This window comes from Syngnathoides biaculeatus, chromosome 1 (assembly GCF_019802595.1).
Source record: "Syngnathoides biaculeatus isolate LvHL_M chromosome 1, ASM1980259v1, whole genome shotgun sequence".
In the NCBI taxonomy this organism is placed as follows: Eukaryota; Metazoa; Chordata; class Actinopteri; order Syngnathiformes; family Syngnathidae; genus Syngnathoides; species Syngnathoides biaculeatus.
In genome coordinates this window covers 10,051,675-10,075,094 of record NC_084640.1, presented here as the reverse complement: position 1 = coordinate 10,075,094, position 23,420 = coordinate 10,051,675, and the positions used below count along the sequence as shown (strand labels likewise).

General features: G+C 43.5%; 1 protein-coding gene across 3 annotated transcripts in view; it reads left to right on the top strand.

The window, feature by feature from the left end:
• Positions 1-23,420, top strand: part of trit1 (tRNA isopentenyltransferase 1) — a 44,514-nt gene that overhangs the window by 10,173 nt on the left and 10,921 nt on the right. For 2 of the 3 annotated variants that reach the window (XM_061814903.1, XM_061814912.1), the window contains exons 2-12: positions 891-1,034; positions 3,056-3,151; positions 3,358-3,509; positions 4,092-4,234; positions 4,318-4,429; positions 7,744-7,856; positions 7,933-8,010; positions 14,421-14,530; positions 15,017-15,134; positions 15,283-15,472; positions 15,535-15,580. In XM_061814903.1, coding sequence (XP_061670887.1) covers positions 891-1,034; positions 3,056-3,151; positions 3,358-3,509; positions 4,092-4,234; positions 4,318-4,429; positions 7,744-7,856; positions 7,933-8,010; positions 14,421-14,530; positions 15,017-15,134; positions 15,283-15,464 — 1,248 coding nt within the window. In that variant the 3' untranslated portion in view covers positions 15,465-15,472; positions 15,535-15,580. Of the gene's footprint in view, positions 1-890; positions 1,035-3,055; positions 3,152-3,357; positions 3,510-4,091; positions 4,235-4,317; positions 4,430-7,743; positions 7,857-7,932; positions 8,011-14,420; positions 14,531-15,016; positions 15,135-15,282; positions 15,473-15,534; positions 15,581-15,730; positions 17,516-23,420 lie in introns of those variants that run through there. The other variant, XM_061814921.1, reaches the window with a different exon arrangement.

The window sequence follows — 23,420 nt, the reverse complement described above, 5'->3', positions numbered from 1 at the left end:
TGTAAAACCCATTTTCTATGATTTTGGATTTTCTGCTTATAGAATTTTTATTGTTTTCAAGTCATAAAATATGTCAAATGTTTTTTTTGTATTTGTGGATGCGGTCACAAACATTCGTCAAACAGTTTAATGCAATTCATTTGGCAGCAATTTAAATTTAATTTACCATATCTATTTGCTTATCTGTGTCAAAAATCATCGTGTGAGCTTGTAATGTCACATAACATTTGATCTTAATTTCTTTAGCTATTAAAGGAGCTGTAGTATGCTTTTATTATTTTTTTTGGGGCAATTTAAAACAGTTCCCTAGTCTCCAAAAAAAGTCAGTCAAAATACTCAAGGATCACAAATTATGGGAAGCTGCTAACCTTCTTTTGATGGCCCAACTTAAGTTAGCCTGTTTTGAGGAGGTGGTCCTGTCTCAAGCAAATAAACAACTCCTCACTCAGACTTTGGTTATTGTGACGGTTCAGGATGGAGCTACTTGTCGATCCCTGAGTCTAAAAGAGTATGAACTGCAAAGCCTTTGCAAAAACCTCATAAAAGCATTTATTGTATTTGCTCTCATGGAGGCAATTCGTGTCAATTAAAGTAGCAGACACTACGCTCAACACAAATAGTCCCAAAATAAACAAATTCACCAAACCTTTGAGAATTTGCCGCTTAGTAGTTGCTAAAGCTAGAAACACTGCTTTTGGATTCGACACGACAGTGCTCCAATGTTGCTGCGTGAAAATGCAGTTGAAATTTGTACAAATTTGATTTTTTTTTTTTTTCGTGGATCCCACGCTCAATAACAGCGTCAGTGGCAGTTGACATTCTTATTGACAGATTTCAACTTCCTAGTTGCATAATTCTCTCTCTCTTTTATTTTTCTGACCCTCCTCCAGGTGTATCAGGGTCTTGACATCATTACCAACAAGGTGACAGCCAAGGAGCGCGCCCAGTGTCCCCATCACATGATCAGCTTTGTGGACCCGTTGGTTAGCAACTACACAGTGGTGGAGTTCAGGAACAAAGCTGTCTCTCTAATATCCTTTCCTTCCGTCTTTCCTCCCCGCCGTGCCGCTGCTGCTCCCATCTCAGTCACCTCTTTGATTAATCAGCGGTTCCAAAGAGGGGAGTTCATTCGATTCGTCTCTTATTAATTGGCTGCTTTGTACTTGTACTAAACAGGAAAGGTGTCTTGAGCCGTTCGCACAATGTGCAGGAGCCGGTTGGCGCACAGATGTGAAGGGAGGAGGCCGTAATAGACATGGTATAATTAGAATGGCACACACATTCGCTCTCCACTTACTCACCCACTCACTGATGTGACGAAGGGATGCGGCAGCTCCGAGAATAGCCTCTGAGTGACTCTAACCTGCTGAGAAGAGCAGGGAAATGGCGAAGGGTGTAAATACAGATTACGGGTGGTACAAACAAATGCGCCTGTAATGCGACAAGGAATGAGGAGTGGAGTGGAAAGGAAGGAGGCGGACGTAATGAAAATGTAAAATAAATAAAAACCCATCGCCTTCTATCAAGCCATCAGTCAACAGGCCGTTTCATTCTGCTTCCCTCGATTATCGCTCTCGGGCCCGCAGGGCTGCTCGTTTGTGTGGAGAGAGTTGGCGCAGTGATAATAACGTACACCTATATCTGCTCTGAGGGCTTATTTTAGCTGGGAAGGGTGGGAGAAACCCACAGAGATGAGAGAGAGGAAAGGTGCAGTGATGAGAACTCAAGTGCAGTTTGTTGAGAGGGGACAGATGGAGATAACAGCTAAATTCACATTTGCGTTACCTGGCAGATGTAGGAGTAAAATTGAAACGCTGAAAAACAACAGTAATGTTACGCTTCAACTGTTGGATTAAAAAAACAAAAAGAAACAGGTGGTCCTGCAAACAATTCTGCACTAGGTGAGGAAGCAACGTGACAAGTAGCAAATGCGGCGCAGAAGCAGTGAGCCGAACCATGAACCCAACATAAACCGAGGCGCAACAATAGCAGCACTACATTACATTGCCTGGTGTGAAAGGGAAATGATGAGTGTTAAATGGGACAGGACGGAACAGGACACGGAAGGAGCAATAAACAAAATTCTGTCGCAAATAGAGAGCCCCACCACTCCCCCCAAAAAATAGCATTACATTAAGACTGTGTGATAAGAACTACATGTGGACTGGAAAGGAAGGGGTTAGTTACATCGTGTGAGAAAGGGAAGTGATAAATGACAAATCGGACAGGACGGAACAAGACGGGAGCTGTGAACCAAAGTCCGTCATAAACCGAGCACCCACTATGTTTCCAACAATAGCAACATTACGTCAAAGCAGGGGCTGAAAGGATTAATTGAATAATTTGATTACAAAAAAAAAAAGATTGAAGCAAAATCTCTGCCTCCAAGCTTCACAAGGACCGTTTTTCCGCAAGGACTAATATTACACTGGACGTAAGCACCACTGGGTGTAGAAATAAATTGATGTGATATCGGCAAGTCAGGAGGAAGCGGTCTGTAAACAGAATCTAACCCACCACTGCCAGTTAGAAGTTATTGTAATGCTTCCTTCCACAAATGATCAATGATAAACACAGCCACAAGTACACTTTCAATCTCTTTGCTGAACAAACTGTAACACAAAAAAAATCTGTAATAAGCACATTCATAGATGAACTTGGCTATAACTATTGCTCAACTGGCTCGGTAACGGTCAACTGTGCATTATTAGGATTTCCACAGAGTTTCTTGGCAGTCCCCCATGCTGCAATGTAGAATAAAAGAATGAGGAACCCAAGTGGGGAACAATAATACCAGCTCCTCACATGCACATTACATTATGTTTTGGCGGCGTTATGTAGTATTGAAATACCATATTTATCCATGTAGTTAATTAATCAATGGCGTAGTAGAATGCACTTGTAAAAAAGTAATTGATAAGCCCAAAAATTACAGCAGTTGAAAAAATTGACTGGAAAAGCATTGGTTGTGAGGGAAAGCCCAGTTGGAGAAGTATGACAGGACTGCACAGGACGAGGAGTTCAACTTGTCTTTCCCTTAATGCCAGCTAACATAGATGACATGCATAATCAGAATAAATTACCTGTCATTGTTGGAGGAACAAACTATTACATTGAGTCCCTGCTGTGGCGAGTCCTATTGGATGCTGGGGTGAGTACATTAGATCTTTTGCTTTTGTTTGGCTTTTTATTTATCTTTTGTCTTTTTTATCTTTTCATTTGTTAGCATGCTCTTAAAGTCAACAGGGCTGGTTTTCATACAAGATAGTATGAGTTTTAATTGACTTTTTTTTTTTCTGTCCAATCAAACCGTTTTATGATCCTGTAGTTTTCTGTTTCCCCCATGGTTTATTTCAGAAGAATGATTCAGGGGAAGGTGAAGATGAAGATGTAGACAGGAAGTCAGAACTGGAGAAACTGGGAGGAGCTGAATTACACAAGCGACTGATGGAAGTGGACCCCGAAATGGCTGCCATGTTGCACCCCAACGACAAGCGCAAAATTGCCAGGTAATCCATACAGGTAATGTCAATAGTCCATACTACAATACACTGGAAATATTTTTTATATAGTAACGCAAGAATAAGTCTCCCCGCTCATATATTTTGAGTAAATAAATGTCCCTGGCTACTATTTGCAGAAATATTTAGTACAAAATGGGATAATATGTGCAGTCATCACTACAGATGATGTAGTTTGCACACACACATGCACACGCGGCTCGCGCAATCTTGACGAGTTGCAGTTTGTGCACTCTGCTCTTTTGTGCAATGCAGGTTAGGTTACCCCACTCCTGCTCCATGATGGGAATCGTCTTTTTCTGTGTTACTTATTGAGTGTAGGCAGGCCCCAGAGTCGCTCTAGTAAAAATATTTCTTGCCTGTGTTTATGTTCGTTATTGTAAACACAGTTTTGCATCACACCAAGTCAATCGATGTTGACCCCTCTGTTTTGCATTGCATACAAGGACAGCGGTACAGGTCCAAGGCTTCCTGTGGAATCCAAGGACCTGTGTTGAATCTATTAAAAAAAACAGGAATAAAGCATGTGGTCTTGTATTATTTAGCCTCCCCTCCGCTCTTGCTTCGCAGAAGCCTCCAGATTCATGAAGAAACAGGCGTTCCTCACAGTTCCTGGCTGGAAGAGCAACGAAGCCAGCAGGGAGGCAACGGCCTCGGGGGGCCGCTGAGGTACCCCAACCCTTGCATCTTTTGGCTCCATGCCGACATGGATGGTAGGGGAAGTGAATCAGCGGATCGCTGTCACAGGTTTAGACATGCCCTATTTTACACGTCTCGTTATTTCTTTGTTCTCCAGCTCTAGACAAGCGACTGGATGCTCGCGTCGATCAGATGTTATCAGTCGGATTGATGGAGGAGCTGAGGGAGTTCCATGCTCGCTTCAATCAGCGGAAAGTACAGAATGACAGGTGGGGAAAAAAAATCAATGCTGCTGAAACTCGTTTGGGCGAATAAAAAAAAAAAAAAAAAATGCCTCCAATGTCAAAACAGTTGGGGTTTGTAGACGGGGTGCCGACAAGCCAAAAATATGATTTTCACAGTGACAAAAAAAATACACCAATATGTCACAGCGAAGTAGTACAACTTGTTCCTGGGCTCTAGGTAAGAATAAAATAAATTGCACATGAAGTTAATAGCATTGGTGTCATTGTAACCAGTCCTTATATGCACAGAAATGTTTCTCCTTTCACACACCCTAATATGCTGCGCTAAAAATGCCATTTTACAATGAACACATTGGCTTTCCATTTTGCATTGCATGTGGGTGTAATATTTTTACAATGATTGAAATATTTAAAAAAAAAATGAAATAACCCCCACATTTTTGTTAATTTGAGTTACTTTTTGTTAAAATCTTCTTAAATTCATGCCATAACATGTTCTTACAGAAGATAGTTTTATTGATCCTGCAGACCTGTAAATTTCTTACCAAATTTCATACCAAATCCTTGCAATGGAGGGATTTATTTAACAAGTTGCATACTATTATTTTGTACGAAATCGAAGACAATTTTACTTGCGCACTAAATCCTATATGGCAACTACTGCGTTTGATAAGTTGTTGAGTGGAATCAAGTCGCTGCATCAAATTACAATGCTGACCATTACTTTTGGTTCCAAAGCCAACTAAATGAAGTCAACAAACGGTTTTACAAGTTGGTGAGTGGTGTTCAATGTCGGTGCATCAAGTTCAAGATCACATTCCCATCTCGCTGAAAATTAATGATCCAGCACGGCGGAAGGATCTCTTCTTCTCCTTGAAGCTAGCGCCACAGAAAACTCAGCCAAGCAATTCTCCCATTATTTATACCCTCCTTTCCCCGTCTTGACAGGTCACACTGTACACTGTGCTGTGGCTTCCCAAAAGCCCGAGGTCCAGTTTGGACAAAGGACACAATTGGGGATTGTTGCCAGTGTGTCAGGGTTACAGTCAGTCCAGGCATGCCAGTGCTTGGTGGTTTTCTTTCCCTACATTCTTGTGTGTTGTTTCTCCTGGGAGTCAATGCATGGATGTGACACTTCCCTGGAAGCCGCCTGTTCCTCATCCCATCTATTCAGTCTGCAACCTTCTCTTGTGCCATCGCCCTATCAGCAATATGATCAGCCAAGCACTTTACTCCCCCACCAGCTCCCTCCCCACCTCCCCTCCTGTCTGCGACTCCTTTACCCTCATGACTCCATCCCCCGACGGGCTTCTACCACCAGACATCAAGGTCAAATCGCTCTTCCCTGTCCTCCGTCATTCCTTTTCACCCTCTGTAGAATCGGCATTTCCTGTGCCGTGTCGCTATTCTCGGATTTCTGTCTCGGGCCTGCACAGCCACCCATTTATTCTACCGATTTGCCTGTTGCGAGTATCGCAGGGTGCCAATCGAAATTTATTTTTCCAGCGACTGTTTCCTCAGCGTAGAAATTGGGTTACACTGCTATTTTTGTACTTCAATATGAGGTCAGGTCGCTCGACACGGATCTGTGGACATTCATCGCAAAGGTACAGAGTGAGCTCACGCAGACACTTCTCAAATTAGGGACGATTTGACCAAATCGTTCTGAGCGTTGTCTGGCGAGGACAAGCTGATGGTTTCTGCCCGCCACCGGTGGGTCACCGCGCCACCGTCGCTCCCTGTTTTAATGTCACGGTGTCCCCCAAAGGACCTCGCTTATTCTCATACTGATGTTCTCCGCTCAAGGAGGGGTAAAAAAAAAATTGAGACGGTGAAGATGGGAAGGTGAAATTATGGCTGTCTAGAAAGGTCGACGTGGTATCTTTATTACTTCCATCAAGGGGGTTCAGTTGTCATCACTGTGTATTCGTCGTCTGTTTTATGTCCAACTTTCTAACCTCGATTTTGAAGCTATTTTAAATAACTGCATATTTATTCAAGGATATGAGTTAGTGAGTCATAATGATGGTCAAATTGTATTCAATTTTATAAGGGATTAGAAGAATAAAGTCATAAAATTGTGAGCATGATGTCATTGAAAATCATGTCTGTCTTTGTTTGATGGTCATGCATATTTTTAATAACACACACACACACACCACACACACACACACACACACACACACACACACACACATCAATACTTGTATTAGATGTAAATCTACATCCAGGCAGTCCGGATTCCTCTCACTTTCCAAAAGTAAGCATTTTAGATTAATCTTCTTCTTTTTCTTTCGGCTTGTCCCGTTAGGGGTCCCCACTTCGTGTCATCTTTTTTTCATCTTAGCCTATCTCGTGCATTCTTCTCTCTAACACCCACTGTCCTCATCTCCTCCCTCACAACATCCATCAACCTTTTCTTTTGTCTTCCTTTCGCTCTTTTGCCTGGTAGCTCCATCCTCAGCACCCTTCTACAAATACAATCACTCTCTCGCTTCTGAACATGTCCAAGCCATCGAAGTCTGCCCTCTCTAACCCTGTCTCCAAAACATCCAACTTTGGCGGTCCCTCTAATGAGCTCATTTCGAATCCTATCCAGCCTGTTCACAGGTTAATAAGAATTGAAATTGTCCAAAGATGTAATTGTGGGAATGGTTGTCTTTTTTTATACTGTGCGATTTACTGACAACTAGTCCAGCCTGCCTCTCACACAAAGTCACCCTGAAAACACTCCAGTTTACCCAAGAAACCAAATGGCATTAAGTCCGAGATTAACATTGATTTTCACAGGTGTTCAAATACTTATTTGCAGCAGTAACATAGAAATAAATTATTAAAACCTCATACATTGTGACTTCTGGATTTTTTTTTTTTTGATTGTCTCTCGCAATTTTACATGTACCTGAGAAAAAAATTTCAGACCCCTCCATGATTTCAAAATGGGAGAACTGTTCAAATACTTATTTTCTTCACTACATGGTTCCCCTCTAATGTTGTGGACTTTGGAGATTTTGGACTGGAAAAGTCAATCTTCAGTCTTACAGGGCTAAAATTGGGTATTTTTACACCGCGTCAGAAACCGAAACGTTGAGCGAAGAATCATCCCAATAGACTGCCTGAAATTTCAATTTAGCATGGTGGGTGGGTGGAGGGGGGGGGTAATTTGCCCCCACGGTGCTTGTCAAACTTCATCAAATCGGGTTGTAATTTTTTTTTTTTTTTCAGAACATTCTCCTCTCATGGCTTTAGCGAAATCCTAATGATTGAACTCATTTATTTTGTAGGTTAAAATTGTTTCGCCTTCTCTGCTTTTTCCTCATGCGTGCTCTTTCTCACAGTCAGAGCTACCAACACGGAATATTCCAGTCGATTGGTTTCAAAGAGTTCCATGACTACCTGACGGCTCCCGAAAGCAGCACCCAGCAGGAAAGAGACGCACTCCGAAGCAAAGGTCCGCGATTTTCAGTCAGGTTCATTTGAGAACGCTCCTCCATTTTCAGCACATAACAGCCTTCATCGCTTTTTAGGTGTCGAAGCTTTGAAAGTGGCCACGAGGCGCTACGCTCGCAAGCAGAATAAATGGGTCCGTAATCGCTTCCTTAAACGTAAGTTCTCTTCTTAAATGTCAGGAGTGCCTTGAAAAGCGCTTTCTAAGTGGTATGCATGATCACGCGTATGTGAAGAGAACAGATGCTTAGCGCTCTCTTCAACGAGATTTACACATAAACCTTCTCAGCCTGCAGAACTGTCATTTTTCCAAAGGAGTGTACTTGTGTATTCATTTGTACTTTATTAGTGCTTCAAAGTTTGCGGTAATGTCGCACACACTCCGAGGGTTAATTTACAAGCAGTTTTTAGTCGTATTTGGTGATGGATTAGATCCTGTTTGCTTTTGTACCCTGAAGCTGCTTAATAAAATACCCATTCATATTTTTTTTTTGCAAATCATGTTTGTTTAGTCGAGTGCTGGGACAAATTTCAATATTTACACAATATAAAAGTAGTTGAGCTGAGGCTATTTCTCTTAAGTGTAGTTTAAAAATTGTTTTAATTATTTTGATTTTAATATATCAATAACGTGTGATTTATAGGCGACACGGTGGAGCAGCCGTAGAATGTTGGCCTCACAGTTCTGAGGACTGGGGTTCAAATCCCGGCCCCACCTGTGTGGAGTTTGCATGTTCTCCCCCATGCCTGCGTGGGTTTTCTCACTGGCACTCCGATTTCCTCTTTACACTTTATTGACTATTAACGGGCTTCCCAACTTGAAATATTAGACTAAAATGCTTTTATAAATAAATATTTGAGCTACCCTTTTCAAAAGCAAGCCGTTGTGACTTTAGCCAGGTAGTGATGTCGATAAAAAGTAAAAAATAAATAAATGCCACCCCCACAGTAATTTGCCTTAGCCAGGACTGTCCCCCTTTCAAAACTAATTTCTCATTTCAAATTTTTCTTTTGAGGGTGGGTGTGTGCTGACTGGGTAGGGCTTTCAAAATGGGTCTGTGGTTTGGGGAAAGCCTAAGAATGGCGTTCCAGCTTTCAAATCCATCCCTGCAGGTTGAACTTTTCAGCGCCTTTTTTCCCCGGCACCAGGTCCCTCGTGGCATCAAATCCACAGAAACCGGTTTGAGCGGTTGGTTACCTGCCACAGTCAGCGACACTAAAGACTGGATAAACGCACGCGCTTCGTCCAAAACCAACTTGGGGTTTTGGCATGCCTGCTCATTCCCCATCCTTATCCTCCCGCGGCCATAGACTGTAGTTGTATTCTTCAAGCGAGCATATGTAAAGCATCTGTGAATTCTTGAGGGCCAAGGTGGGAACCTGGGTGCTCCCGTGTGCCACTGCCGGCATACCCTGAAGTAACCCAGCCGCCTAATCCTGTTAGAACCAAATGGTTTAAGCCACGTCAAACCCTCAGACTCCAACCCCCCCCCATTTCTCACTCCCTCTCTCCTTCTGTACACACCATCTGGTCTCCGCCACATGCCTATGACATCCCTACGTAATCCGTCTGAAGTCCTCGGCGCTTTCGCAACGAACACGCGTTGCTCTTTGTGGCAGGGCGGTCCACAAATCCTTTGCGGGAACCACTTGCGACCCGGTCAGCCAGCGGATAAGATCGACTTTCTGCATTTCATCGTAGTAAATCCTTCACTTGCACGATGGAAGTTAAAATCTGATATGTGACCACCGGTCTAGCTTGATCGAGTCAGAACCAGATCTCTCGTCCTTTTGCCTTTTTTGGAAAAGCACGTTTTCTGTCCGTGATCTCAAACCTCAACATATCGGGTCCCGAGTAAAACATTTCCATGACAAACTTATTGGGGGAACCAGAAAAAGTTGACACATTTTTCCGCGATTGGTTTAGGTAATGTCTGAACAAGAATGATAACTATACAGTTTACGCATCTACAGATGTTCCTTTAAAGAACACAGTGTGTGATTTTTTTTTTTTTTTGGGAATTAGAAGTAGCTATCTAACCCTACCTATTTTTTCACCCCATGCTGCCATCCTCATTGAACTGTGCATGTTTTAAGGGGGCGGTCCGATCAAATGTAACTCAGCTCACTGCTCACTGCGCCACCTCCAAGTGGTGCCATTGGAGAGGAGGACTTTTGCGATGAGGCAAGCCGTTTGACAAAGCATGTCCCAAAATTTTCATTTGGAAAAAAAGCATTGATCGTATTTTCCATCTTAGAGGCACCACTTCATCTTCGGGCACCAGACTTAGATTTGGAAAAAAAGTGTAGCTCATCTCTGTATGTGACACATGCGGCAAACACATTGACAAACATCCCACAAACGCAAGTGTACATGCGTCGAACACTCTCCACAACTTCCACGGGGAACCCAGGCTAAATGCCATATGAAGGTTATTTAATTGAGATGCAACATTTCGAAATAAGTGCTTGACAATTACTAGACAACATTCCAATTTCCTCGATCTGACTACAAATTTTAACCTTGGTTTTGGCCTGATTTGCTTCAATGCTGACTTTCCAGATCGGTGACTTTTCAGAAATATTTTGTTTTGGTACGACAAAACTCCTTATGAGTATTGTATGACATAATCCACAATCAGAAGTTCGGTCCTACGAAATTCCTACAACGGAAGAATAAAAGTTTAGCATTTTTTAGTTTTCCTTTTTTAAAAAGATATCTTCTGTGTAGTCTGGTGTATTATCGAACCGTCCGATAGTTAGTAGAACATTTATCGTCAACCAATTACATTGCCTTTCGCAACAGATCCTCATCTCTCTTGGTCGGTGTAATTAAGTGAAATTTGAATCGTGAACCACGGATATGCGTTGGATTACTTAGCTTGGTTGTGTAATTTCACACTTGATGGGTGGAGCAGGCTCTCCAGAGACCCAAGTGTTTGTATACAGCATGCATATAAAAATTCAGCTTTATATGTTACTATCTGTCCCTTTTAATAGTTAGTCAAATTGTCACCTGCTGTTTCCCCCACCTCGATTGTTAAATTCTTACTCTGATTGCTGACCTCTTTTCGCTTTACACACATCCACACACACACACACACACACACACACACACCGTCTGAGCAGGCTAATCTCTTCAAGCATTACGAAGCTGCCGGGAATTTGCCCTGACCACACAGACTCGGGCAGCAGGGTCAGCAGCAGGGGGCTTACGCGGGCCAACCTGAGCGTGTACAGACTAGTGGGTCAAAGGCAAGTGAAGATGACAAAAACGCCTGAGAGCGGGTTACACAAGGTGCCACAAAATGCATGTAAATAAACTGAAATATACACACACTGACACACAGAGGCACACGCGTGAAAGGTACAAGTTTAACCTACTTTTGAAGTTCAGCCCTTTGTTGAGGTGAGTGAGCAATCGGACGCCTCAATGGCATCTTGATTATTCAGTTACACAATAAGCAGGTCAACCAGCTCAAATGAAATACATTTTTATGGCTCTTGTCCACATTATATGTGCTGTATGTACGGCTCTTGAGTGTGTGGCACATTAAATTAGTTGACTTAATTTTCTGCAATGAATGTTGAGGATTTTGAGGTGAGTTTATTAGATTCTAGCTTTGAATGCGGGAACGTGACGTGAGGGGAGTTTGTTTTATTTAATTTTTTTAATTTCAATCCCCGACAGGCTTGCGTGACCACGCTTTGACGGTGTCACACCACCCAGGTGTATTTTGACGGGCGTGGGTGGCGGCATGTGGGGGCTTGTAAGCATTAACACGGGTGTCAGTATCTTTTCTATTAAAAAAAAAAAAAACATTGCATAAAGGGAGACAAGAGTCACATGGACAGCTGTGTGGACGGCAAGCTTGGGTGTAAGATGTTGGGGCGGCGCGGGGTGGGGGGTGTAAGATGATTCAGTGCTGGCAACAGGTGTGCACCGCATGTTTATACCCTTGAATCTTGCATGTACACATACGTTTTCTGCGGAGGTCAAGCTCAGATGTTGGTATGGAAACCAGATGAGCATCGTAGTATATACATGTTCACTACCAATCAAATGTTTTGAGACAGTTCACTCAATTCAGTAACATGAGTTTTTTTTCGTTTTTTTTTTGTACATAAGGCATGAGGAACCTCTTTCGCATCAGGGACCATTTTAGTTTTGATAATGGGGAAATTCATATTTAGAACCCAACTAACCTTGGTTGCTGTCTCCACACTACTGAGTTCCATTTTAGTTATGTACTTGAATTAAAATGGATTTTAATCCTACTGTTATAGGGAAAATTGATGAACACTTGTGTGCACTTATATTATACCAGTGAAATTTGTTACCCGAAACATAAATTGATTCTGATCCATGAACTGATTTGTTCCGTAATATGTTGGGAAGTCAGCAAAAATATTTTGTTTTTCAAAGTCAAAGCCGACGTTTGCAAATGTCTTATTTCGATCAAGCACAGTATAGTTCTGAGGAGGACTATTTAAATTAAAAAATATTTACTGCTTAAAAGCACAGATTACAAAGATTTGGATAATTTCAAATCAAGCAATGTCTCTAAACAATCAATGGTAAAAATAGTAATCATCCATATATTATTCAATTAATTGTTGCACCATTAATTACCACTAAAGCCCATTCATTGCCCCCGACTACATTGGTATTGTCAGAGTACTGCTGTAAATATGATGATGCTCTTTTTTTTTTCTTTTAACATTTGTAACCTTAGTGAAGGTGTAGAATCATTCATTTTTCAACGTGGTATTGAATTTATTTTCCATCTCACATCACAAAGATAAACAAGGGACAAAAAGTGGAAGAGGAACAACAGGAGGGAAAGAGGAAGGCAGTTGTGAATGGAGGCATGTGTTGTTCTGCAATACGGATGACGGCCAGCGAGGCGCAGCTGACCGTGTTGTGTTTTTTTTTTTTTTTTTTTTTTTTACACACTCGCACTGCAAACACAACTCGACAAATGAGTGCTGACGCGCTCAGCGGCAACAGGTGGACGACTGATTCAAGACGGGCAAGCAGCTGCATGGCGTCGCCCGTCTTACTTTCTTCTTTTACTGTTTGTTGATTTTTTTTTATCAGCACCATTCAGAGTTAAATGTCACCATTGCCCAAACTACGCCGAGTCCCTTATTCACCCAGCCTGCCGCCTTGCCCATTGTAGTATTTTATGCACCCGCTATGGGAGAGGCTTTTCACAGGTATGCCAGATGACGCTCAACGCTGCCGCCACCTGGCTCTTGTTGTGGCTTCAACAACCAAAACAAGGTTGCTCTTTATGTACAGTATACAGTGACCGCACCAATGTAACCTGAAGCTGTGATTAACAGCTGCAGTGGGTCAGCGCCTACTGTGCGGCTGTATAAACAGATGCATTATTTAAAGACATCGATCTTGCCCATTTAGCCCTTTGTCAGCCGAGCTATTGTACAAATAAATCATGTTGAAGTAACTGACTGACTGTCGGGTAAACTAAAATGCAAATCGAACATGAATCCTCATTTTTATGTAGATGGGAAGTTACACAATACTTGAGCATTTTCTTCCAATTACAAGTGTCGCTCATCAATTAGTAGCTGAAAGTTACTTTAAAGCAACAATAGAGTGAAAGCCCCCCCCCCCCCCGGTCCAGCATCCACGCCTCTCTGCTGTATGGCAGATTTTTAAGTTTTCCCTGTGAGTTGGTGTTGTGTTGATAGTAAGGACTTGTTTCAAGCCAGACTGTTTTTAACATGCACTTCATTGTGTGGGTGTGGAATGGATTAGGCCGTAATCAAGTTGGCTCTTACGAGTTAATTCATTTTCCGGAGTGTGTGCGCTGTCACTTAATTAACTTATTAAATACAAGCGTCTCCTTCTTCCGCCTTTATATTTTGCAGTGAACCGACTATATCTTGCTCGGAGGTGCTGGGTGTTCACCGCTTAAAGGTCACCTTCACTGCAAGCTTTCTGCTCCATCCATCCATCCCTCCCCCCGGTGCATCTGCATGTCTTCAGTCAATACAGGGCAGCGTTCGTGAAGGCAACCAGACAAGCAGCGCAGGGATTCGGTGGTGCTGTTTAGCGCTCTTTCCCGGCCCAGCCCAGCCCAGCCCTGAGACTTGCTGACCGACGCAGAATGGTCACACGGGGGTGGAACTGCTGGAGAATGAGTGAAAGACTTGAGGGGGGGGGGAGCGGAGTGCTGGTGGTGGAGGAGACATTATCGAGCCGGTGTGAGTCAGCAGGTTGGCAGAGCTTGAGGGCGCGGCGCCGACAACATCCCTGCTGCCGGAAAATGTTGCCAATAATGTGGCCGATCCATATCAGCCGCCTTGAAACACCTCTCTCATTACCTAATGGGTGTCAAATAATCTGCGTGTGATATTCGTGGCGCATCAATATGATCAAACACACGACGGCTCTTAGAGGGATCAAAGTGGCGCTTTTCTTTTTATGACATGCAATTGGAGGTTTCTGCAAGCGGCATGAATCACCTTGGCCACAAATGGCCTTGTCGTGTGCAGAAAGGCATGCTAAATTGACCCACGTGTGCGTTTTTGCGGGTAGGACCCGGAGACAACGTGCCCGCAGTGTACGGCCTGGATGTGACGGATGTGGCGAGGTGGGAGGAGACCGTGCTGAACCCTGCACTGCAGATACTGGACAGTCTCCGCAAGGTGTGGCCTTCTTTTCTTCTCGTCTCAATTGGCAACACATCACGGCTCTCTTTGTTGCACTTGGACTTCCTTTCTGAGATAGAAGTATCGTTTTTAACTTCCGCTGGCGTCCTTTAACACTTTTTCTTTTTTTTCCGGTTCTTCTTTTCTCATCAGTATTGTCTTGTCTAAGTATTGCAGAAGTACTGCACAGTGATACCATTTATTTTTACCCCATGTACACAGTTAAAACATTTAAACTTAACTCATTGATTGCTGTGGATGTTGACATTTGTCACCTGGAATCCAACAGTCGACTGCCACCGAAGAATATGCAATATACACATTCAACTGGAGCAATAAAGTGTCAGCATCACTCACAGCACATATTAATGATTTATTTTACCATCAAAAGCCTTTTCTCAGGGGAGAAATTACTGTTGATGAAAATTGCATCTTTTTTTTTTTTTGTACATCCTAAATTGACCTGTGTGTATTTTTAATCAGGGTGAGGAGCCCTCGATTCCACCAATCAGAGTCCAGGGAGGGGAGTTAAGGAACAAACGCAGCCGGCATAACTGCGACCTGTGTGACAAGGTGATCATCGGCGACCTGGAATGGGCCGGTGAGTCACGTACACCCGAATTAGATAATGAGCCACACGTGCTAGATTATATCCACTCGAATCCATGATGACCGTTATGAATTTTTAATCGCGCCAGGCCACATTTGTTTTGTGACGTCAGCGTCACGTGCGGCTCTCTGCCCCGCAGCTCACCTCAAGTCCAAGAAGCATCACTTCCACGCCGCAAAGAAGCGCAAGTCCGACGTCGCGAGCAACGAAGGGGATCCGTTGAGCGCTTTGCATCCTGCCCCGGGTGCCGAAACGCAGACGAGCGCCAAAACTCAGACGAACTGTTCGGAATCCGAACAAGGCACCCACCCAGCACACTAATGAAGCAGGTCGACACGCTGTCAGAGAAAGTATTTGGTTGGACTTCGACCTCATTTTAATTTTTTTTCAGATGGCAACACATTTCTTTGGTGCTGGCCTGCGAGGTGCTGCATTTGGTAGGATTTTTTTGGATTACACAGTTTATAATATATACAGAGTTTTGGTTCAATCTGAGCATGGACTATTTTTTTCATCTCAATTTTGTAGAAAAGTGAACTAAAAATAACACTATTCGTACATAAGTATTGGACGTTTGGACTTTACAGTTCCAGGAAGTGTGGAGAAATGGAGGAAGCAGTTTTTTTTTTTTGCAGTCAGTCTTGAGTTTTGGCACAAAGGCCAACACAAGCTTCGATTTTTTTTTTTTTTTCTTTTCTGGAAAATATTTTTCGTCAGAATCACTCCAAAGGACATATTTCACGATATGGACCTAAATATTTGGACCTTTGGATACAAGACCTACGTAGTGAGACTAGAAGAAAATGGTGTTGGAAGCACTAGGTCTTCTCTTGACAACAAGCTTTATTTTTCTCCTTAAAATTGGACAAAGGATTTTTTTTTTTTTTTGGGGATACTGCACAGTATGCTATAAGAAAAGTTGAAGATTGAAATGATAGAGATCCACTTAGTGTGACAGAGAGGCAAAAACTGAAAACAAAGCACAGCGTGACAGACCGTGTTAAAAACTGAAAACGATCATGACTCACAAAAAAAAAGTAAAAAAGGAAGCATATTGAGAGAACTGAACCTTTGGCAAAAGAGTTGCGAGCTCTTGTGTCACAAATTCTTTATTGTCACATCTTGCACCCGAGTCATATACACGACGTTTTACACCAATCAATAAAGTTACTTTGTTCAACAACTTCCTTTACAGAAGCAATTACCCCTTGTAGCACTTTTACGCCTCTTTTGTGCAAAAACCCCCTTCCTTGACAGCGGCCTTTGTCTTTATGCGGAAGTGAGCGGAGTTGTGACACTCAAGTAGTCGGTCCAGTCTGCGAGGTGTGAGTGTTTTCCCAGCAGCGATCGCAGCTTCTTTGTTGATCCAGCGGCTTACACAATACCTGGCATCCGCCCGGAGAGGCCCTCTTTTTGCTGCCTCCGTTCCCTCTTGCCACCTTTGGGCTCTCACCTCCCCCTTCATGTGGATTCCTTGCTCGCACCTTGACCGCATGACAACATTTCCGAACGGTGTCGTATTTGTAAATAAGCACGTGTGCCCCACTTGGACAAACTGGGTCAGGCCTCAAGCTTGGACTTAGCAGTATAGACAGTATAGCAGAATAGACTGTTGTACTGCACCAGTCCAACTATGGTCTTAATAGCGAGCAGGGAGACGTTTAATGCAGATGAAATGAGAAATTGTAAATTCATCTGAATGTTATGTACATTATGTACTCGTGTATACTTCCTTCTCATGTGTACTGGCCACATACCAAAAATAGTCTTCGTAGTGTGATTGAAGACTCAAAATTGCACAAAGCATTACTGTATTTTCCGCACCATAAGACGCACCTAAAAGCCTGTATGATTTTCTCGACAGTGTGCCTTATAATCTGGTGCGCCTTATATATGGATCACTATTGAGCCTTTGGTGCAGCTCCATCTAATGGATGCACAACGTAACCCCAGCCTCTACTGTAGCGTCTATTCAATGCGCCTCATAATGCGGTGCGCCTTATATATGGGAAAAGTTTTAAAATAGGCCATTTGTTGGAGGTGCGCCTTATAATGCAGTGCAGAGAATACGGTTCTTATTTCGCGTAGCCCGCGTTGACAATTTGGCTGAACATTTCAGTGTAAGCCATCGCTTGAACTTGGTTGATATTCATTTACTTGGTTGTGTAATTTCACACTTGTTGGATGGTTGAGCACTCCAGAGAAGTGAAAGGATTACGGCCTTGGTGGAGGTAACAACGGTCCCCATGTGACTTACCTTCTTATGTGGATGAGCCTGTTTTCCTTACTCCTATTTGATGCTTTTTATCTATTGTATAAAAAAAACGTAGAAGCTGTTTTGTTTTCTCCCTCCGTCCTTGTCCCCCGCCTCTTCTGTCATCTCTGCATTCTTCGTACATCGTGTTCCCATTTGGGAGGCTCAGAATTCATCCAGTCATGTGATGTGCTGTTAATTCCTTATTTGAAGGACTAGTGAATGTGTATCCTGTCAGCTGGTTGGTTGTGACACCTTCAGGCGTTTACAAAAAAAAAAGAGAAACGGCTGCGGTAATTCATTGACACAAGGCTTGACCTGAACATGCCCCCGCAGGAGAGGGGGGGGGGGTAGAAAAAGTTACGCAGCATGCTAGGTCACAAGGCCAATTAGTGATTTGCACAGCCCGATGCAGTGAATCTACTCTCTCAACTTAAATAACCTCTCTCATTAACACTCACAAGCCGACTTATGCAAGACAAAAAATTTAAATCAAGGCAGCCACTACAACTAGTTTAAATAATCTCTTACGTTGACTCTTTCCGCTAATCTGCCAACACGGCTAACTTCATCTAAATGTCGGTGTGATTGTGAGCGTGGAGGCTTGTTTGTTTCTTTGTGGCCTGCAATTGGCCGGCAACCAGTTCAGGGTTTACCCTCTGGCAATCCCGCAACCCTTGTGAGGATAAGCGGCTCGGGCGATAGATGGACGGATATTACTACATTGTACATTAATGGCAATTGTGCGGTGCTCAATGAAGCCTTAACCATACGTAACCGCTCTCGTGCACAGGTGTCAAACTTAAGGCCCCCGGACCAGATCCGGCCCGCCGCATGATTTTATGTGGCCCGCTTCGGCAAATCATGTGTATCAACTTCCATGTTTTTTTTTTTTCAAATCTGTACCAAAATTTCAACTTGTCCTATCATAAATGATAACCTTGAGGATATTACGAGCATTTTTGTGTTACCAAACAACAATAGTTGGGAAAACCCATTACCCTTGATTTCTGATTTCAAAACTAGTTCACAAATCTCATGTGTAAATATAATGAAGCGGTTAAGGATTTTAGTGGTTTCACAGCTATAACGGCCCTCTGAGGGAAACCGCAAGTACAATGTGGCCCGCGACAAAAATGATTTTGACACCCCTGCCACTAGTGGGTGGGTGAGTAGGTTGCGGGAACTGCGGCATGTAGAACACTTTTCGTATGCAGTATTGCCCACATTTTAAATCTTTAAAAAAAAAAAAAAAAAATCACCTACGATTAAGGTCATTAATCATGGCAGCCAATTTTACGATCACTGATTAATTTTGCAGTCTTGCTCTCGGGCATATATTCTTTATCCTCTGCAAAACACCACCAACGGCTGCAATATATTTGAGACAATCTTCTGTGTTATGTAAATTATTTATAGTAATATACAGCACAGAAGTATGAGCAGCACAATGCTCATTGAATTGCAGTGGACCCCAGGGGATATGGAGGGACTGAGTTTGATCGAGACTCGTGACAATCTGCAAATAATTGACGCTCCTTATATTTTTAACACCAATAAGCGAGAGATCTTGTTGAAAAAAAATGCAAATCAGATTTTCCTCCAATAGAATCTACACTCCAAAACACGAATATGCACAAACGTAGTATTTTCCTACTAAAAACACATTGCAAAATTGACCAGATTCAGATAAATGTTTTTTTTCCATTATGGAAGATGACTGAAAATGAACACATTTAGATGCAAGTGTTTTGCATTATGAGCGTGATTTTGCGGATGGAACATGTGAAACTCTGGAGTCGAGGTTCCACTATAAGTGAGGCCCAGCGTGAGGGAGCTGCCTGGGTGACGTGTTATGTAACTCCAGGCTGTATCTTATAGATGCTTATTACGCGTCTGGTCTGTTTGGCCTGGATTTTCGGCTCGCGCGTCTGGCTTCTCGCGACGGTCAACATACATCGCGGATATGAGCCCGTGGCGTAAACAAATGTGATTATTAAACAGATCATACACGCGTTATACCCCTAGATGGGTACATTGTATTTTTCCATGTTATAGCTGCACCATTTTTGAATAGATTTTCACACAGTCGTAGAAAAACTAGTTTATCCAAAACAGGTAAAAAAAAAAAAAAAAAAAAAAGCGATGTATAAAAGAATTCTCGCTTGACCACAGAGTGGCTACACACCCTCTCCGCTCCATCTAGTAGCTCGTCATCCAGTGACTGAGCGTCCAGGTAATTTGAAGTTAATCCTAATCTCTAATCCCATCGCACTAAATGCTCTCTGCCATCTGGCCCTGGCGAGACGAGGAAACGCGCTGACATGCACCTTAGAACTGACGGGCGTCGCGCGAGGGGCTAATTGCGGAGCCGCTATTCATCGTCTCCGTTGACATGTCCACCGACAATAAAAATGATGATTTTTAATGCTAATACAGATAAACTTTTAAGGGTGGCTGGGGGCTCTATGTGGGTGTGCTTTTTGGGTTGTGAATAGGTGTGGTTTTGCTTTTGCGTGTGTGTGTGTGTGTGTGTTTTGGTTATGCGTATTTTGCAGTACAGTATGTATGCGTTGTGTGTTTTTCTGATGTATGTATGTGTATTTTGCTGTTTGTCTTACTTTATGGTGTGATTATTTTTTTTACGTGTTTTTCAGTTTTGTGAATGTGGTTTTGGTTGTGGTTGAGTGTGTTTGTGGTTGAGCATGTATGTGGGTGAGTGTTTTTGGTTGGTGTTTTTTTTTTTGTTTGCACGTTTTGTTTTGTGTATGCATGTGCATTTGTTTGTGTGTAGTTTGTGCTTAGCCTATACTAACCATTTGTGTTTGACGTTCTCTCATTTCCAGCCTTTTAAAACATTTATGTGTGTGTGTTTTGCAGTGTTATCAGGAAAACAATCCGGAAGTTGCATAACTGCGCGGGAAACAACACTCATAGGTGTGACTTACTCCGTTTTGTGTATGCGCTTCCTTCACTGCAGGCATTAATGGGTTGCACACACACACCGATGTCTTTAAAATGTCCTGAAGTGTGACATACAGTCTGCATCCAAGTGCAGGTTTTCATTTATTGATGTGCACGCGCGTTAGTTAGCGAGAGTGCTGCATGAACTCATTAAACCTCATTCATGCCGACGCGTGCGCACACGCTCACATGCACACGCACACTCGCTTTCTCCATCGCAATAACAGATAAAAGTGTCATGACCGTGAGGAGAAGAAATGTGATTAGAGGAGGGAAGTCATTAAGTTTCATAGGTGCAGCGGACGCATGGTTGCTTGTCGTCTCTCTGTGGTTGGCTCCCAGCAGCCTCCTGGTCTCTGCTGCATATTTCCTCTTTGCTTATGTAATAGGGGGCCGCTTGGTACTTTTTTCCTCCCTCTTCTCCCTGAGCATAACATGCCTTCCTGTGTTTTTTCCAGCTACCCAATGAACTGTTTTCCCAAGGCATACACAGACACACTCGCTGTCTCTCTCTCATTTTTCTTTGTTTCCTCTATCACACCTTAAATAGGATCTATGGTGTGTGTGTGTGTGTGTGTGTTTGCTTGTGTCTGCAAGTGAGACAAAAGAGGCAGAATGTCTGGCTTTCCTCCTTTGTCGCGGGTGGGCGGCTGCCGGCTCTTTTTCCCGCCAGTGCGGCGTTTTGTGGGATTTTTTTTTTTTCCTCTTCTTTTTTTTTTATCGGGCGGGGCGGCAACAAAGAGCCACAGCTTTCCCGCCTGATATGCAAATGCAGTCGGAGTGGGCGGGGCAGGGCCCCTCCCCTTCTGCACAGTTTAACGCATTCGCTGCCAGACACATCTAAGACGAGAGTATATAATTTTATTGTTCAGGTTAGAGATTTAAACCCCTATACTGCAGTAGTAATGCACTGGAAGGGCATTTGAAAGGTCAAGAGTCATCCCCATAAATATTCTAAAATAGATATTGAAATGAAAAATACATATGACATTATTCACTTGAATGTCTACACGAAAAAATAAATATGAGCGAAGAGCGCTTCACCCATGCGTAAAGTTGCGGAAGTCTCATTCGACATCCAAGTGGTCGCCATATTGGCTCCATTTACTGTCTGTGATGTCACCACAGACACTCGCCATTGAAAACACGCTGTAGCCTCTACTCTGGGAGACGAACACTCGAAGGATAGAACATCTCACAATCAAGTGAAGTATCCAGGTTATATTATCCTATTGTTTGGAGCCTTATTTAGATGATATGCGGATCACTTCTAACTAACAACAGACTCGCCGACGGTATGACAGTCTGCTGCGCAGTCAGCCGCGAGCGATCACAACGCCGCGGTTTAGGTGCGACGACCCGATCACGGCTTCGGCCGGGATGGCACCGTGGTGGCTCATCGCGGCACAGAGCCGGGCCGCTTTACGGTGTTGTCGTTGCTCACGGCCATTGTCGACAGCGATAATTGGTGGTGTTGTTCATCGCTGACGGCGGCGGCTATGATCAACGCTGCCGGCAATGGCGCACTCAGCCGCGTGACTGGCAGAGGCAGCTTCGGCCGGGGTGGCTCATTTTCGGCGCTGAGCCGGGCTGCTTTACAGCGTTGTCGTTGCACGCAGCTGAGTGCGCCATTGCCAGCAGCGTTGTTCATATCCGCGCTGTCCGCGAGCCCGACGCACCAGTTTCCATTTAGCACCCCTGTCATACGTATGCGGATCTTTTGTTACTTTATGAGAGACGGATTACGTGATCCGCCCCAAACTATTATTATTATTATTTTTTTTTTTTAGTAGCTGCATACACAACTAGCTGTCATGTGGAACCAATGTAGCTCTCGTCCTTTGCACCCGTGCAATCCATTTTTCACGACGAATCGGGTCTCTTGGAAACTTATGAAGGGTAAATTCATCCTCCCGTGTGTTTGAACAATATCCAGCAATGGAATAAGCCGGCATTTTGGCTACACGAAGGAACAACGAGCTACCGTCACGGAGGTACAACTAATACAAAGAAACGAGTCCACTTCAGCGCGCTACTGCCTCCAACGTCACTTCCTGCTTCTTGTCGAAAACAAATCCCTCGAGAGGATTTTCATGGCGGGAGTTACAAAAAGCCATATACGTCAAAATCATGTTTTGTGGTGGAGAAAACAGATGGGTCCATACCGGCTGCCGTTTTTTTCATTAATAACATACTAAAAATCATCCATTTGATGACACTTGACGTTTAAGTGTTATCAGTTTAAAGGAGACATGCAATTTTTTTTCCCCCTCAAAATACAACAATTCCTCGTAAAAGCGAAGATTGTATTTTCACTCTTGGAGGCTGTACTTCAGGCCACACTGTTCTCTCCAATAAATTCAAATAGTGTTTCAGAAATTGTGATATGACTCTTACTTGAAAATGATGGATCGTAACCCGGTTAGCTGCAATATGCGTCTACGACATTCCTTACCATGCCAAATGGTGGCTAGCGGCTACTAATTAGCCCAAAGTGTGACATCAAAGGTGAACGGCAGTACAGGCAGTAAAAGTGTCAGTTTTCACTTGTGTATAGATATCACTGTGTAATTGCCTCAAGGTATGTTTTATTCATCCAGGCAATCATGCACCGCGCTGAGACGCCCGCGCTTTCTTCATAATGTTATTAGAATATAGTCAAGAGTCTTGCAGCCCGCGCAATCGATATTTGTAGGAGAAAGGGTCTAATACCCGAGGGGGCGTGTTAGAGAATCAATAGGACGTTGTGCAACTCGGGTGGATTGGATCAAATATCACACCTGTTGTCGGTCATTGTGTGACCGTATGAGTTAAGCGTATGGGCAATGGCGGCGTTTTCATTGTACGGGCGTAAGTGGGGTTCCGCAGTCTCCATGCGGCTCAGCTTGTCGGAGCACGCGCCTTCGCATAATGCCGTCCTTTGTCGGAAACCAGGGTGACCAGAAAGTGCGCGCGCGTGCGTGCCCGGACAGCTGCGACCGGTCTCCAGGGCGGCTGCTGTTACGACGCCGCTTGCGCAACACACCTCAACACACGTGGAAGCTATGCCATGCCATGCG